General features: G+C 44.3%; 1 protein-coding gene across 1 annotated transcript in view; it reads right to left on the bottom strand.

Moving 5' to 3' along the window:
- Positions 1 to 7,080, bottom strand: part of bcor (BCL6 corepressor) — a 35,860-nt gene extending 28,780 nt beyond the window's left edge. The window contains exons 1-3 of the mRNA XM_030781489.1: positions 7,006 to 7,080; positions 3,118 to 6,144; positions 470 to 526 (exon numbers count right to left, since the gene is read on the bottom strand). Of these exons, the coding sequence (XP_030637349.1) occupies positions 470 to 526; positions 3,118 to 6,144; positions 7,006 to 7,008 (3,087 nt within the window). The 5' untranslated portion in view covers positions 7,009 to 7,080. The remainder of the gene's footprint in view (positions 1 to 469; positions 527 to 3,117; positions 6,145 to 7,005) is intronic.
- Between the last annotated feature and the right edge of the window lie 10,600 nt (positions 7,081 to 17,680).

Here is a 17,680-nt window from a genome sequence, read left to right as displayed (position 1 = left end):
CACAAACACACACACACACACACACACACACACACACACACACAACAACAACATAAAAAAACAAATACACAGCCATGAAACCAGGCCTTCAGTGCTGACTGACTAGTGTCAGAGCTAGACTGCTCAACTAAAACCTTCCCGCGACGTAAACAGAGTACCGACAAGACATTCAACAATAAAAACAAAACAAAACAAAACAAAAGACACTGGACATATAAGAACATAGAAACAGTAGGTGAAGTCCATTCATGCGTTTCATTTTTTGTTTTCCCTAAAATTGAGATTGATATTGTGAGGAATGCTGTATGGAATTAGCTCAAACAGGTTAAAGTTAAAAGGTTAAAAAAAAAAAAAGAAAAGAAAAAGAAAATGAAAGCCTGACTCGAAACTCACACCCTACAGCGTTTTTCTTTTAAACCAAATAATCTCACTTCATGTTTGTTCAGTAATAAAAAATTAAGGAACTGACCTGACGGTTAGCAGCAGGTTGACTTAAATTACTGTCCTCTTGTGATAAGACTTCCATCTAAGCAATTAAAATGTGTGCTCAATATCTTTTGTTTTCAATCAGATCAATTATACATCTAAAACAATCAAGAACATGAACATCACCCCCTACCATGTACAAACATCATCATGAATCAATTAAAAATATTTCAGAAATGTTATATTACAAAAAAAAAGAAAAAGACTGCAACTCACATCAAGGCCAGATATACAAACAAAGCATAACTGAGCAGTAAGTATATAAAATGAGAACATATCGTTAAAGCATTTTGAATTTCTTCTTGAGGGACATCTCAGCACTTTCAAGGTTTTTTGACGCTGTGTAAAAACTAGGGATGCAATGGTACATGGTATGTTGTCGAACTGTCCGGTGCCCCCACGGTTCAATGCGTCAACTGCGGTATGTATATGTCATTTTCCTACAATTCCCAAAACTTGCTTATTGTGCTGCAGACCACACGCACGTTGTACATTCAGATCCACAGAACTAATCTCTGGAGCCTATCAGAATTTCCCTGGGGCCTATCAGCGCTCCGTATGTAAATCGAGCTGGAGAGGAGAGGGTAAACTAAAAACAAATATTCTCTCAGCTCCAACTTGACCATGGAGACCGCCAGCCAGACAGAGAGAAGCAAATTTTAAGAGGCACCTCCGTTTTTCAAATCTACTATGGAGTATTAGGGCCACATTGAGGGAGAAAATTCTGAGATTTCGAGAATAAGGTCGTAATATAACGAGAATAAAGTCGTAATTGAGAGAAAAAAAAGTCATATTACGAGAATAAAGTCGTAATTTAATGAGAATAAAGTCATACTATTTCAAGAAAAAGCGCATAGTATTATGAGAATAAAGTCGTAAATTTACGAGAAAAAAATTCATAATATTACAAAAATATAATTGCAAAATATCACGGAAAACAACATAATTTTTAGGAAAATATACCACCAGTAACCAATGGGCAAGAGGACAGTCTCTTGTTTGTGAAGTACTGAAGTATAACTTCAAGATGCTCCACGTTCCTCATTTTAACTCTGATATTTCCCCTCTAAAATAACACGTGGTCTACAAATTACTACTATATTCACATAATATGACTTTTTTTCTCATAAAATGATGACTTTACTCTTATAATAGTATGGCTTCTGCTCGTAAAATTACGACTTTATTCTTGTAATATTACAACTTTATTCTCGTTATATTACGACCTCGAAATCTCAGAACACAGATAGATAGATACTTTAGTGATCCCAAAGGAAATCTCGGAATGTTTTTTCCTCCGTGTGGCCCTAATACGCCGTCGTTCAAATCCGCTGTGTGGGAACATTTTGGATTGAGCGTTCAATACGATGACAAGAGTAAGAAGAACATAAATAAACAAAGTACAGTCTGCAAGCACTGCTTTGCCACTGTTGGCCTAGTCAATCATGCCGCCATTTTTCTGAATGGAAAGTTTTATTTGTCAGCAGGCAAAATAAAGAGTTCATTGCTTAAAGGGTTATGTGTTTACATTTTTTTCTTTAACATAAAGATATTCGAAACCGTACCGTTACCGTGGCCCAAAAACAGTGATACATACCATGGGAACACTGTACCGTTGCATCCCTAGCGAAAACACAACACAGAATCTCAAGAAAGTCTGTATTGTGTAGGTAAGTAAGCACTACAGATTGTACCACCGAGCATGCAATCTCTAATGTGAACACTTACACTGGCTACATATTGTGGGGTATATACATAATGTATTTGGCCATCCAAGGTGTTTTGTTACATGAGGATTTTGGTCATCACGTTTGAACTCCCCAGTCTATGCTGATGAATCTGCCCGACAGAGACCAAGAGGCTTGTGAAGAGAGCTAATCTCTCCCATTAGGAACGAATGGGCCGGATTTCACTTAAGCTTGGAGGGCAGCCACTGCGCTCGCTGAGATCAGGAGCCTAGGGATGTGTGTGTGTGAGGCATTGAGTGTGCTTGTGGGGGTGGGTGGGTGGAGGGGGGGTGGGGGGCAACATCGACAAGCCCTCTAGGACAGACAGGCACGCGCACACACACACACACACACACACACACACACACACACACACACGACACCAGTCTCCAGGGCTCACCTGCAGGTTAACAGTTGCCTGCAGCATTAAGGGTTTTGTGAGGCCGTGGCACACGCTCGACAGCTGAGCTTCCACTTGGCTGAACAGCACAGCCACAGACTGTGTGTTGTGTTAACTCTTTCCCCCGCTAACTAAAGCGCTGGACACCACGGTGGGGCTCGCAGCAGGAAGCAGAAGACGGGAGGTGGGGAAGGGGGGAGGGGACTGTGGGCATCAGCCAACCATAATTACCTAAGCAATCAATATGACTGAGCCAGGCTAGTTGACGTAATAGCCGTTTCAAAAGCGGAGGGCTCACTCGAGCTTGCCTCCATTTTCAAGCCAGTCCTTGCGTAACTAAAACCACATAAAAAAGGGTGGCATTAAGCTGCCTACAGCAGAGCTAAAAAGTCTGGATTGGAGATAATAAAACAACTAACAGAAGAAATATTGTTTTAAAAAAACAAAAAAAAAATACTAGGCTGGTCAACCCTAACAAGCATTATAACTGAATGGCAATCTCACCTGAAGGGCACGTTGTTCTCTGCTCAGCTTGCTGGAGTCAGCATATAGCTCAGTGGTGACACACTTGAACCGGTCACCCACGTAGCCTGATGAGTTGGCAATCCTCTTGGCCAAGCTGGACCTCTTGTTTTTGGAAGAGCCGTGACCCTCCTCCTCATCTTCATGAGACTCTGTATCCTCTGGGCAGTCCTTTCCCAGATTCATGTAATGCCGGATGGCGTGGTGCCGATCGGGCTTGAAATCCGTCTCGCCGGCAGTCTTCCTGTCGCCGGAGGTCCTGGCACAACGCAGGGTCTGCTCCTCCAGCATGTCGGGCAGTGGGCTTTGCTCACTGGGACTCTCCTCGCCCTGACTGTGCCTGGGGGAGTCAGGCTGCTCCTGAGGCCTGGGCTGGCTGCAGGGTTCTGGCTGTCGTTCGGACTCAGCTGGCCTGGCTTCTGCGGGCTGGCCTGAGCGCAGGATCTGCATGAGTTCTGGCTCCTTCCCCTCAGTATTGCTGCCACTCCCAGAGCTGCTACCGTCCGGCTTGGTGGGATCTCTCCTCTTGGCAGTGATCACGCTGTATTTGTTTGTCTGAGGACTGCCATCTGTGTCATCTTGAACCAAGTCGATGCAGACGATCTCGTCTTTACCCACTGCCTGAGTTTTGCTCTGTGGCTTTGAGCCCAGAACCTCTGGCTTTTCTGACTCTCTCTCAGACTTGTAAGATGTATCAGCGTCTGAGGCACTCTGCCTCTTATAAGGAGATTCCTCATGATGCCAAGGTTTCTCCTGAGGTCTGGATCTGACCTCCAAACGTTCACTGACTTTGGGGTCTAGAGACATGTGTGAGGACATCAATGGGTGAACCATCTCTTGGGAGTCATGGTAGGTCATGTAATCTCCATGACTTGGAGGTATTCCATATGGGAGGCCATGCTTTGGGGGCAAACGTGCTGGATACAGGCTGTTGCTACCAAGTAGAACTGGGTGGGGATAAACCGGACCCTTGCCAGGCAACTGCAAGTGGGGGAGAGACATACTATCAGGGACAGGGTATGGGAGGTACCTGTTGGCATATGCCAAGCTGTGGGATAGGTAGGCATCACCCTGGGGCATATACAGATGACTGGGTGGGTGTCCATTTTCTAAGTGGGGCTGCTGAGGTTTGAAGCTGATTTCTTGACCCTCAGGTTTTTTCAGGGTCTTTGCTGGTTTGACAGCTGATGGGTGACTGTTAACACGGCTTGTAGCTGGTGGCTTCTCTGGAGGGGTAGGAGCAGACTTGGGCCATTCGCCGTTCTTGGGAGAGGGCGATGCTGAGGCTGGCCGGCCAGCAGGAGTCACAACAACGGGAGTGGGATTAGGGACAACGGCATTATTGGCCTCTCCAATCCTTGGACAGGAGGAGCTTCTTTGCTGTGGCATAACTTGCTCCAGATTCTTGTTTTTGATCACAGTGGAGCTTTTGTTCTGGCTGGAGTCTGAGCCAACAGCTGGCGCAGGGCTGGGCACCATCCAGGAAGACTGTAAAGTGCTTATAATTTCAGGCCTCTCAGGCGTTTTAGATGAAGTGCTGACTGCAGCAGATGCAGGAGACAGAGCATCCTTGAGAAGGTCTCGGTTTGTAGGGGGTCCATATCGGGCTGTAGAGGAGTACCCCAGCTTAGCCAAAGCCTCAAGTTTTGGAGGGAATCCATTGGGGGGCCCTTCAAACTCCATAATTTTAGCAGACAAATCCAGCGGTTTATCTGCAGGGTCTTTGGTCTGAGCCTGTTGTGGCGGCTTCTCGGATGAGGTCTTTGAGGGTGACTTGCTCGACTTCCTTTCGCCACTGCTACTCCTGTGCTCCACACTCCCCTCTTTGGACTTAGGCTTCTGGCTGGCAGACCGTGCTGGGGAGCGATGCTCTTGGGTTATGGCGCTCATGTAGAAAGGGTGGGACATTGCTGGAGAAGAGGATGAAGAAGAAGAGGGGCTCCTGAACAGTGACTTCTGGAAGTCCAAAGTGCTGTCGACAAGGGGTGGAGGTGGGGGCGGGGGAACAGATGGCTGTGGTGGCCGAGGAGTTGGACGAGGCGACTGCATCACCAGTGTGGCAGTGGAGTCAACTGGGACACAGGTGCTGCTGCTACTGATCCCAGTACTGCTACTGCTGCTGCTGTTGCTGCTGCTGCTACTGCTGTTGCTGCTGCTTGAAGTCTTACTTGATGGGATTCGGCTGGATTTGCTGCTCCCACTGCTGCTACCACTGCCACTATTGCTGTGTTGCCTCTCGTTGAGGGACTGATGATGGGACTGTGCTTGCTGATGGAGCTGCTGCCCAAAGGCTGAGGGCTCGTGATGTATCCGGGGCCCAATGCTCTGTATTGATTTATCCTGGCAGTGCATCAGTGGAGACAGTGCTGTAGGGGCTACAGTTGCCGTGGGGATCCTCAAAGGAGGGGCAAGAGGGGATGAGATTGGTGCTGGGGTATATGGAGGCATGTAGAACAAGCGTTCCGTACCAGCCGCACTACCACCAGCACCTGCACACAAGGACTGGTAGGTCAGATGCTGGGGCAAGTAGGGAGAGGGCTGCGACATGAACGAAGCCTTGTACATGTTTAGTGCAGCGTATTTGCTGGAGTCCAGGAAAGGGTACATTCCCGCATCATGGTAAGGGCTCACCCAGGGGAGTCGCAAGAAGCTGCTGCTGCCATTTAGCCCAAGCTCTGATGGTTTGTCAGCAGGCCCGACTCGCCGATCCAAGCCCAAGGCATCAGTTGTGGCCCCAGGTACCACAATAGGTTTCTGAAGCCCCGGAGGTGGGCTTTTGTAAAGGTCAACATAGCCATTGGTTGCCTTTCTGCTGTCCAAAGACACGTCAGGTTTATAGAGTAAATCAGGAACACGGTCACCGGCATAGCCTTTCTCAGTTGGCAAGGTCCGAATTCCCGGAGGGTAAACCATTCCCCCGTGAACACGGAGGCTCTCTCTCATTAGGCTGCCATGATCAATGCCGAGTCCAGCGAGCGGGTTCATTCTGCAAGCAGCACTCGCATCCACCTATGAGAAGTCAGAAAGACAACTATGAGCAATGCATCAAGTTCCCATTCAACCACACAGGAGACATCATAAATGAATCCACAAAAGCTGCAGTTTCAAATTGGACAACTGAAGACCAATGAATGATAAAGACTGCCCAATGTGTCATCAATGTTTAGTTCCTAGCTACATGACAGAGCTGAAAAGTTTAGTTTAGATGCATTCCATTGCCTATTACTTTAAACAAGATAAAAAAAAAATTAAAAAAAAAAACCCAAAACATTTAGCCCCCCCCCCCAAAAAAAAAACCCTGTGCTTTCCAACACTCAAAAAAATTTCTTAGGGACTGTAGAAAATGAGAGTTTATGTCAAACAGTTTTTTGTATGCTTCCTGGGCACACACAAAAAACCTTAAAGAGGCTGCATGGAAGTCACAACACATTGTGCCCGTCAAGGTCACTGAGGGGAGAGACAGAGGGATCATTCTTAAAATGTCAGCTGCTGCTACTTTTCAAGGGGAGGAGAGGAGGCTTTGATGTATGGTTTTGGAGCAGCCAAGCAGACAGCAAAGATCAGTCTACGCATCAGAATAAGGAAGCCGAGGAGCTAAAACAGGAGGTAAAATGTGTTCCTATGGGCTGAGTTTGCACTTACAAAGGAGAATGCTAATGTCATGAAATGAAACATTAATTAAGTTTTCTTCCACACAGCTGTTTGATCCATCTCAGAAAGGATAAGTAGCAGGCCAGTTCAGAAATTACACCAGTAAAACAGAAGCTTCCCAAATAGCAGGGGGTATTCCAATGAAAAGAAAAATACTAATTGAATAGGCAGGGGCTTTATGCAGATGTTTAGGTAGAGAGGGTTGTCACAGAGAGATACCATGCTTTGTATGATGCCTTTCTTCTCAGTTCTAAGTAGACTTTCTGGTCTTCACCATGCCGCACAGGTACTTCTCTGTCAAAAAAAAAAAAAAAAAGTTTATTCATCATGATACAGCAAAAACTCATGATAAAAACTCATCTTTTCAAACTTCAAACCATTATGAATTTAACCAAAAAAAGTATCATAGATAAAAGAATATTTGGTCTAAAAATGTGAGATCTCTCTTTAAAAGTGCGATTAGGAATTCACAAAATATTCCCCCATCACCAGGATTTTTCAGGGGGATTTTTCTTCAGACACTTGCTGGCCAGAGAGCATAACTATGAACTGGGGGGAAAAAACAGTCAGTATGGGCCTTTACATGTAAGGTGTCCAAGACCAAGAGAACATGTAAAATCAGCTCCTGTTGATCAGTGTAACTTTATTTATAAGGCTTACAAAAGGTATAAACTGATCCCAGATCAGGACTCTTATCCTGATAAGAAATGAGTTAAGTACAACCCCTGTTAACAGAAACGATGAGAAGGAAATAAGCAGTCTTTGAATGGCTGGGTAAATCTCTCTCTCTCTCTTTCTCTCTCTCTCTGTCATGATTGTGTCTCCACGGCTGCTAACCACGTCGTGGAACGGGATCTGTGCAACGTGCCTTGCTATCTCAAAGTGAGCACACCGATAAGGAATGCCTCCACGACACGACTCAAACTCCCCCAACCAAAATGGCCGTCATCTGTCAGAGAGAAATTTTCATCATTACGCTGCGGAGGAAGATGCAATCACCCCCTTGCGCTGCCGCCCAACCTCAAAGCTTGGTGATGACATAAAAGGGAGCTTTTTTTGAGTCGCCAAACAGCAACTCTGTTATTGATGGTTACACAGGCACCCAGATTTCAATAACGTAGATCCAAACCTTATCTTCAGACATGGCTATGGTCTCAGCCACTGAAAGAGAGAGAGGCAGACTGTCCTCTCTCATCCATCAAACCAGCCACCCCCACCCGGTCAGATCTACCCCACCCCAAACACCCCCCCCCCCTTTTTTTTTTTTCCCCCCGCTGGAGCGCTTTCGTCACCTCCATGGCAACCTGTGTAACAAGGCCAAACTGTCCAAACAAGAAGGTTCTGTGTAATTCAACTGACCTGTTATATGACAGGAGCGACTAACTGTAAAAAGTTAGCAGCATGTCAGATAGTCAGCATGGCTATTTTAAAAAAAAAAATACTATATTTTTAATGTTTGGGTATTTTAGTTCTAAAACAGATTTATTTCAGATTTTTCAGGGGTTTATTTTTCTGATAATCAGTTTAAATCAGCACAAGGCTAAAGAAAATTCCAGTTCTGATCCCTCTCTATGCAACCCTTCCTCCTCTCTTTAAACCTTCCGCACCCAGGGGAATCGCCTCGTATTACGGGGGCTAACCAGCGAGTCACGTTCATTCCGCTCTCATTTTCCATCCCCTCAATGACCTGTTCTTTCACTCCGCCAGCAGGAAGAGGGGACATTATGCATCACAGACCATTTCAGTGCCCCCTCCCGCCCCGCAGAGGAGAAAAGCTTTCTCCTAAGAATTAATCTCAGTCCAAACACCAGTACAAACACTTCCGTGTTGTAGAACCCGTTTTATTTGACGATGAAAAATTTAGGTCTTTGATTGGGTGACTTGCAACGTACAGGTACGAGGTCTAACCTGTTTCCCCTTTTCTTCTTCTTCTTTTTTTTTTTTTGAAGAAAATCGATCCATCTAATCGAGCAAGGGTAGGGCCTCGCCTTACATACACAGAGTTTCAAACCGCTGACGTGTGATGTGTAAATGCGAGTCTTTGATGTTGCTCGCACTAACGATAAGCTGGAATTGCCAGACAAAGGTTAGACTTAAGCGAAGCTCTGCCATAATCGTGTTTCTCTTCTTCATAACAGTTCCAATAGATGGTGCAACATTCTCCGGACTGGCGTGGAATTTCCTCCGATGCTCGTGTTTGTATAAAAGAACTTGGACACGGGCAACACTATAGAAACGGTTATTTCGCAAACGATTATTTATCGTTTGAGAAATTCTGCAATTATTTCATTAGTGAGTTGCCAAGTGTTTGGAAAAATTAAAATACCGGATTTTGACAACGTCGTGACACAAGATTTGTTTTTTCACGATTTTCAGGAGAGTGGCAGAATTCACAGAAAACTTAAAGTAGTTTACATACAGGCCTATATGTCTGACTCGCTAATCACTTTCAATAAAACAAATAAACCGGAAAGGTTGAGGGCGCTTTTGTTTCTGGTTAGGCTATGTGAGCTTCTTGGTTTATGTTTCGGCAACAAATGTTATTTAGCTGTCATGGGGAGACTGCAAGGGCATGACCGGGCGCGAGTGAATTTGCGTCAGTCTGTCGTGATCCAAGGGCAAGAGTGATACAATTCTCAGCAGATGAAAGCGAAAGAGCCGCTAGTTACTATAAAATGTTTGCCGCAAGGGTTCAGCCAGCGTCAGAAAAGAACGCCGCCGTTGAGATCTCCGGCTGCGTTGAAGAGCTGCCTCCCCGGGCCCCGCTAGCTCTCCAACTCTGGCAGATTGCCAGCCTTATCGGACGACGGGCTGGCTCCCAGTCTCTTAAAGCGGCAGTAAAACGTTTTATAATATCCGTCGTCAAGGGTGAAACTAAACCCGGGTAAAGGAGCACACCCTTTTCTGCAGAACGTATCTTAAAAAATAAACGCGTGTCAAACGAAACATCAGTTGGTCGTGCTTTAAAATAAATTTACGAAGCAAGAGTTCCTATTAAGAAGTCCTGACCCAGGGTGCGAGAGCTTTCGGCCGATAGTAATCGCCCTAACCGAGGGACAATGTCCTGGTTGCGCTTCTAGCTTACGCTGACGTATAAAACGTTGGAAGAGAACAAAGCTTTCGGGAAGCCGTGCACAATTTAACTCCATACTTGAGGGCATTTCTTTTGAAAGCTCGCGTAGCTCTAGACGATCGCATAAAATAATCAATTACCGGTCTAAGTCAGAGTTTTCTACAAACGTGTTCAAACGGTTTTAATTTTCACTTATAAAGCATGTGCAAAGTACAGGCTATACACAGTAAATGTACTTTTCTCAAAGAAAGAAAGAAACCGTTGTAGTTTTTCCCTTTGCTTTCAGGACTGTTTCCCGATATGGTTAGACTGCTTTGTCTGAGCCGACAATCGCAATCGATTTTATCATGATAACGCTCACACCGCTTTCCGTTCGAGGAGAGTGAGGGAGAGAGAGGGAGGGAGGGAGCGAGAGAGAGAGAGAGAAAGAGAGAGAGAGAAAGAGACGCTCCACTAGACACGCAGCCCACCATTTCCTCGCGCAGCGCAAGAGTCAGACAAGGAGGTTCTCAGGCGAGTGAGCGCACGGAGGTTGTATGGAATGTAGACTTCAACGGTACCACCGCAATCTCATCTATTTCTTTTTTCTCTCTTTACCATGAGTCACCGAGGTCCAATTTAGCTATTTCTAGACATATTTTTTTCTAGCCTAGCCAGTAGAGGGGTCCTTGCAACAAGAAAACAACAGTACATATTATCGACCTGTATAGAGGCCTTTCACGTGGCTTTCTGGGACGTAAAAGATAACAAAAATACCCGCCTGACTATTTCAAGATCGATCGTGAGGGGACCGACAGGCGGGCTTTCCGGTTATTATTTCATTATACGTGGTGCCGTCTAAAATAGTCAAACGTCCTTATTTGTCTGGAAATATGAATGCGGAGTATGACTCATTCGGGGCAACTGGCACCCCGTACCGTCTGCCCCACAGGTCAAACGAGATGTTGGCATAAAATAGAACGTGAGCACTGCCTCGCTGTCACTACAACTGTCACCAATAAAACTGGACTGTCCGATGTTCAAGATAGCAGACACGGGGCTCGTCTTTGATCTTATCGTAGTAGTTAGTTTTATTATGCCGTTTACGATCTATCTGTCTCTATATAGTATTATAAGTATTTACTTTTGGCATGTTATATTTGACAGCATAAAAAAGATTCGACTTTTTACGGTGTGACGAATCCTTAAGTCGCTGCGTATCACTATGTATAATTCGGGACCTATCAACAGTTCTCAAACTGCAGTCTAAACTTTGTGACTTTCAGGGGACAACGAAAAGGAACTAAGATCGTCATGTTTCAAGTAAGGGTACTGTCGGCTGAAACGAGAGGCACAAATAGTTCAAGCCTTCAGTTCAATACTTATGTAGGCCTATACTATCTCTTTGATCGACGTTAACTGCCTCATCAACCTTAGTTTAACTGCTTTACCTGAGCCAAACCTCATTACAGTTCGCGATTCACGATCACTGCTTCTGTTCAACTTTTGTATCGAAGCATTGCCTTCAAAGCATGTACAAAACTACCACGCGGACTTCTTGAATGGTCATGACTCGTGTCTTGGCATTCTGAGGCTTTGAATAACAGTAAAATAAGAATTTCTTTACCACGCCCCAAAACACACACACACACACACAAACACAGCCTTAATCAAACCGGCTCTGATCTGTTATAATGAAAGCATGTGACTTCAACTTTTATAGCGTTTGAGTCTGCTTACTCTGAGACATTCACGATTTCGTTGCATTTCTGGCATTCTACTTTGGCGCTCTGTGCTGAAAATGCAGCGCTAAAGAAAACAATGTGTAGGCGTCGCTCTGAGAGCGCAGCGATCCGTGCACGCGGAGCTCCTGCTGCGGCACAAAAGCTCTGTGAAGCGGAGAGAAGAGCTCTCCTGTTTCAGGGCCTGCCGTCCCGGGGGAGACTTGGACTGAGAGAAACTTCAATCAAACCGTGACGTCTCCAGCGGGAGCCAACTCTGAAATCCGATCTGCACAAGCTCACCGCTGTACGTTTTTCTAACGCTCACACGAATTTCAACGATCTCTGTTATTACCCACAAGGTTGGTTGGTTTGTTAAATAAATAAATAAATAAATAAATAGTCTGCAAACGGAGCCGGGTCTTCTTTTTTTAACATAGTTTCTTAAAGTGTCTCGGAGCCCCATTCACGTGTAGTATAGCCTAGCAATCCCTTCTAACGGTACGATCTTTGTGCGAATGACTTTCCAGCTGGATAGAGGAGGTGAAGGTGGAAATGGATTATCTCCGAAACGCAAAATATTTGATTTGTTATTTGATCAGATGACTTAACCAGTTTATTTCGTTTCGCTGTATAGAGCAGGCTGAAAATTTGATGGTTCTATGGAAATTTCAGAGTATTCTATCTTACATGGGGAAACTGACAAGGAATAAATAATCATTTGAAAACCACGCTGACCTCTATTTTGGAAATCAATTGCCAATCCCAATTCACCATTTCGACTAACGCTAACCCTAACCCTAACTTATTTTCACGATTCAGAGGTACATTTGCACTAGTTTTGTGAAAACAACAAGGACATTGCATTTAATGAAGAATTCATGTTCAGTGGAAGAATGATCCGCACACCAAAGGCAGAAGAGTAACCCACAGATCTTTTTGGTGTGGATGGCCCAAAGCGCGGAAACTTATAGGCCCATTCTTACATGACTTTGTCTGAAACAAAGTTAACATTGCATCCAGTCTCTCTTCACACAAACGGCACAAAACTCATATCTTGACTCGAAATAGCAATGGATTAAATTAGATTGTATATAATGGGGATAAACAATTACAAATAATGGCTTTCAAAAATCTAAAACCATGACTAAAGAGTAAATTATTTACAGATTTTGTAAGCGTCTTGTATATTCTAGTTAGTGCTGAGGATCATATCAATGTCAAGATTTGGTAAATTAAACTCAAGATAAAAGTGAAACAAAGAAAACAGCGGACCATCTCCGACAGAGGCTTCGTGTGTATTACAACAATGCCACGCTGTCTTTAATTTCCATTCTGTGCATGTTCACCACTCTCCACACGACTCACTCACGTATCACGCGAGCCTAACAGTGTCACTGCAACCATGCACGAGAGCTCAAACCGAGTCGGCTGCGCTAAAAATAAACAACACCCCCATAACAAGGTCTTCGAGACTTGGGTGGAGGCGTTGACCAAATAAACGTTCTACGGTAGACGATACGTCCTTGCTCAAGAAAAGGACTGAGATTACTGCTGGCAATTTTAACACGCAACTTGACTTTTTTGAGAAGAGTGGCGGCGCATTTGGAAGTCGTAGCACTTAGACAAAATTTTCTGCTGATGAATGGGGGACAATTTTGTTAGTTCAATGACTGTAGCGGGCTATTTGTTGAACACTTTCCACTATCCACTCATACGACTTTCGGTAAATTAGACCCCTAATACGAATAGCAAGATTATAGTGTCATGCCAAAACAAGGACTCGCGTCCCCAACTCACAGACGGAGTCGCAATGAGTCACACTTTTGTCCCACTGTAACCTGCAAAGAGCTGGTTCACGCTTGGGCATAGCTCCACATTTAAACCTCGGCAAACACGGGGAAACATGGAGAAAGCTAGAATGTGCCGTTGTTACGAACCAGTACTGAAAATAATATTAGGGGCTATACGCAACCTGAAAGGTTAAAATATAACAAACATCTACATGCTTTCCGCGAATGGATTGTCTCAGGAGGTCTATGCTGTTGGAAATATGGATTAATCACGACTGTCAGCGAGGGTTTGTTTCCATTAGGTTACCAACGAATGCTTTCTGATGAGTTAAAACCGCTTGAAATAGGAAAGGATCTAAATAGCTACAGGAAACAGTCAACTTTGCTCACACAAAAAACGATGTTTAGATAACTGTTGTTTTATTCGATAAACTGAAAGATGAAACGTTTTCTCTCGCGCATTTAGGAAAATTAACACCGTGTCGTAAGAACACATCGGTTGAGACCTGGGGGCAGGCTAAACCACACTCGCCTACGCACTGTCTCCTATACGGCTTAGACGTTCCGTTGTCTGAGGAATCTCTTCAGCGTGACTGATGATAAGTCTGTGACACTTTCATGAAACGTGTAATGTAAAACAGGTGTGCAAGCCCCTTCTGAAACATCTTTTAGTTTTGCTGATAAAAAAGAGCGGAAAAAGAAAAAGAAAAAACCCTGGTAGTTCAAAGTAGCCAAGTACTTGACCTAAAAGTGACCGATAGGTTTTGTCTGTGGACAAAGAGAGAGAAATCTGTCAGCAAACTCACAGCCCGAAACAAACAACAAATTAAGTGTTCCAAATATCTGGCAAACGTTAAGTTCCTGCGTACTGGCCAACTAATTTCCCCTGTGGCTCCGCGATGAACCAAACTGCGAACAAGTCTAGAACTGGGAGGAGACGGAGGGTCGGCCTATTAAGACATACTATTCATTTCGTTACCACGTTACCCATTAACGAGAGACGAACTTAAAATTCCACGACGTTCCGCAAGAGAACACAGACACAGTAACAACTGAACACACTAGCTTTCCCCATGTTTGCCTAACACGTGCCTCTTATTGCGCTCACGGGCAATCTTGTCAGTTCTTCATAAAACAGCGTTTGTAGCCTAAGCCTCCTCGCAAATCAGGCTTAATCATTAATTTACGTAAGATGAGAACGGAGACCCTTCCGACTAGCGTACAGACGCTTGTGGATATAAAAATGGGGGTGACCTCCAAATGCGTTTAACTGCAAAGTCGTATTCACAAGGTAGGATACCGTCATAAAAGGGCGAGGCTCAAGATCAATAGCATGGTGTGACTTATCATGAAAATGTGTTCATTAAAATGTCGGTGCAAAAATAACTCTGAATCACTCATTTTCCAAGGAAAAATGTGAATTACAGCGAAGTCAAGGACTCTGTAAAACTACGTTTGTTTTGGCTTTGGATAATAGGCTATTCGCCGCAGCAGGTCTAGCGAAAGGGGTCCGCCAACGGGAAAGTCCCTTAACATGGGAAATCATTCATTACTGACAAAAACCTACGGTCCACTGTAGTATGAAAGGATATAAACAGAATTAAGTCATTAACGGCATAAGAATACATCAGTCAAAGAACTCTTCAGCTACTTGCAGTGCAATTGACAACTGCACGTTACTCGTGGTTAAAACGTCAATAAAACATTTACGTAACAATATATCCCGAACAGACATAACCAATACACACATCTGTGGACTGTTTTAGCGTCAATACAGTTAAAAAGAACGGTTAACACAGAGCGCAATTCTGGTCAGACTCCACCAAAGCTTCCCAAGGGCTACTCCAAACTGTCGGATGACGCCGAACGTCCGCATTTGCTCTAGACAATGTGGACGCGGAGCAAACAAAAAAAAGGCACGACAACGCACCAAAACACACTGAGATGAATGAAATGCTTTCTTACCAAATTGAATTAGAGTGAAATCCGGTCTTTCTCCACAATTGTAACGATCTTCGTCTTGCTCTCTAAGTTTTTGACTCGGACAGTTCAGAACAACACCGTTTCGGAGGAGCAGACATCCCCGTTTCACGGACAAGTCTTCACCACTTACTCCTCATACACACAAATATCGTCAATATCTAATGATCGAGACAAATGAATATATCGGAATCTGTCCTTATTTTATGGAGGTCAACAGAGACGAAACAGAACTTGTGAGAATCCAAAATCTTGATGTACGTCCAATCATGGAACACTGCGATGAACAAAAGTAAAATATGAACATCCTCTGATTCAAGTTATTCCAATTTGTTTTCCTTCGTTCAAAAACAGGATAAATTCGACGTAGGTTGTACGAGCGTACAGGTGGCGAAGGTCCTTGGACTCCGATAGACTAACTAATTCAGTTAATGCCTCGCAGCGCCATGTTGGGCTCGGCAGACAACGAACACGCCGACGAAGAGTAGGTTACGGTTAGTCCTTTCGCATTTTATGAAGCGTTCGTCCTTAAAATTATTGAACTTACAATGCACACAGTGTCTTTCTGGTCTTATAGATAAATGTTCCAGATTCTTCCCTTTTGTCCTGGTTTCGTCGTTCTATTTTCTGTAGCTGAGCACACAACTAGTCTCCGACAACTGCCGCCTCTGAACGTGCAGCGGAGAATGAAAGCTAAGCGCTACTCGCTGGCTCCCAATCGCAGACTCTACCCAGAAGGCCAGTCGGGGAACCGCAATTACCATAAACCCAGTAGGCTACACCTCGCTCGACGCGCGTGTAAAATACAACACGAGAGAGCGAGAGACAGCGCAAGAGTGGGAGGGAGGGAGCGAAAATGAAGTATCTGGCTCAGCGCAGCGCAGACAGTCCGTAAACAAAATTAATCGGTGGACTTGGGGAAACCAAACAATTGACATAAATTGTTTACGCTTGAGTACAGAAGCGAGTTAAAGAAATGAGACATTTCAAAATGTTATTCTTGACCAAATATTTTCACAACAAATATTTTCACAAAAAAATCTAAGGTGTTGCCAGATATTCAGAAATTTATTGTGGGTGTTCCACAGACTTGTAGTTATTAACACAACAGTTCAAGATGTGACATGCAGTGGTTCAAATATTTACATTAATATCTTTATTATCATATTATTTAGCATGTCCAAACTGGGCATTTAAGGCGTATTGTTCTAGTTATAATAGTGTCACATTGCTTGATCTGGACTTTGAAAGAACTGTCTCATTTGCTGCTATTTAAAGGCACGTAGTCTACGTTTTTTGGCACAACGCGAAACTAATCGTCTGAGCTCGCCTTAAGTATAAACTTAAATGTCGGGGAAATGCCAGATTTTGGGTTATCACAAGAACTGAGTAAAGCTCGTCCGACACGTTGGCTATTTTAAAAGGTTCAAAGTGTATCCCGTATTTCGTAATTCCAGCACACACATAATCTCCTAACCTAGGTTTTTGACTTTAAGGCGTTAAGGCAGTTTTAAGTCATAGGCACATGGCCTGCTTTAAACGTACAACAAGAATAACCGAGAACAGGATATTATGGTTTTCACTGAGGTCTAACGGCAGGACTTCGGCGCTGGTCACTACATCTGACGGACGGCCCTCCCCCACGCTGTACCCCCGGGAAGTGACCCGGGGGTCAGTCCGCTGAGCAATGCGTTTAAAGCGCAGAGGGCTTTGCATGGTTCCCAGAGTTTGCTGTAAGTGCAGCTAAGCGGTAGAGATTCGCCGAGGGAAAACGCAGTATGTGAGCTGCCGGGCGTTACACCTCATATTTCGACTGACGATGGCAACATTGTCATATGTTTTGTGCATCACCGACTGTTACACACTTTAAGTGTAAATTTGTGCTCATATAGGCGACTGTCAAATTGCAGTGAGGATGTTCGGCTATGAACAACTAAATCCCGAAGTAACAAAAAAACAAGGCTGGACCCAAACCCACTGTCCAGTCAAAAGCAGTCTCTCTCTCTCTCTCTCTCTCACACACACACACACAATCAAGGCACCATACACCAGGCTAATATTAATTTACCAGTAGGATCCCAGAGTACAGTGAGAACTTTAAAACAGAACTTTTAAAACTCTCTGTATAATAAATTGGCTCAGTCAGCAAGGCAAAGTCTGCAAATACCCCTGTCTCCTGACAAAATATTATTTATTTGTTGTTTAAAGCAGTGAAATTACGTAGAGGCCTGGGGACTTGGCGGGTTCTTACCGAACCAATTCTACCTGATCGGCATTTCCGCTAGAGTGAACCAAGTAAATATCATTAATTGGCCAAAAGAAAAGCCTTACAAAGATCAACACAGTCA

Source organism: Chanos chanos, chromosome 8 (assembly GCF_902362185.1).
Source record: "Chanos chanos chromosome 8, fChaCha1.1, whole genome shotgun sequence".
NCBI classification, from domain to species: domain Eukaryota; kingdom Metazoa; phylum Chordata; class Actinopteri; order Gonorynchiformes; family Chanidae; genus Chanos; species Chanos chanos.
This window is presented reverse-complemented; position numbering and strand designations above follow the sequence as displayed.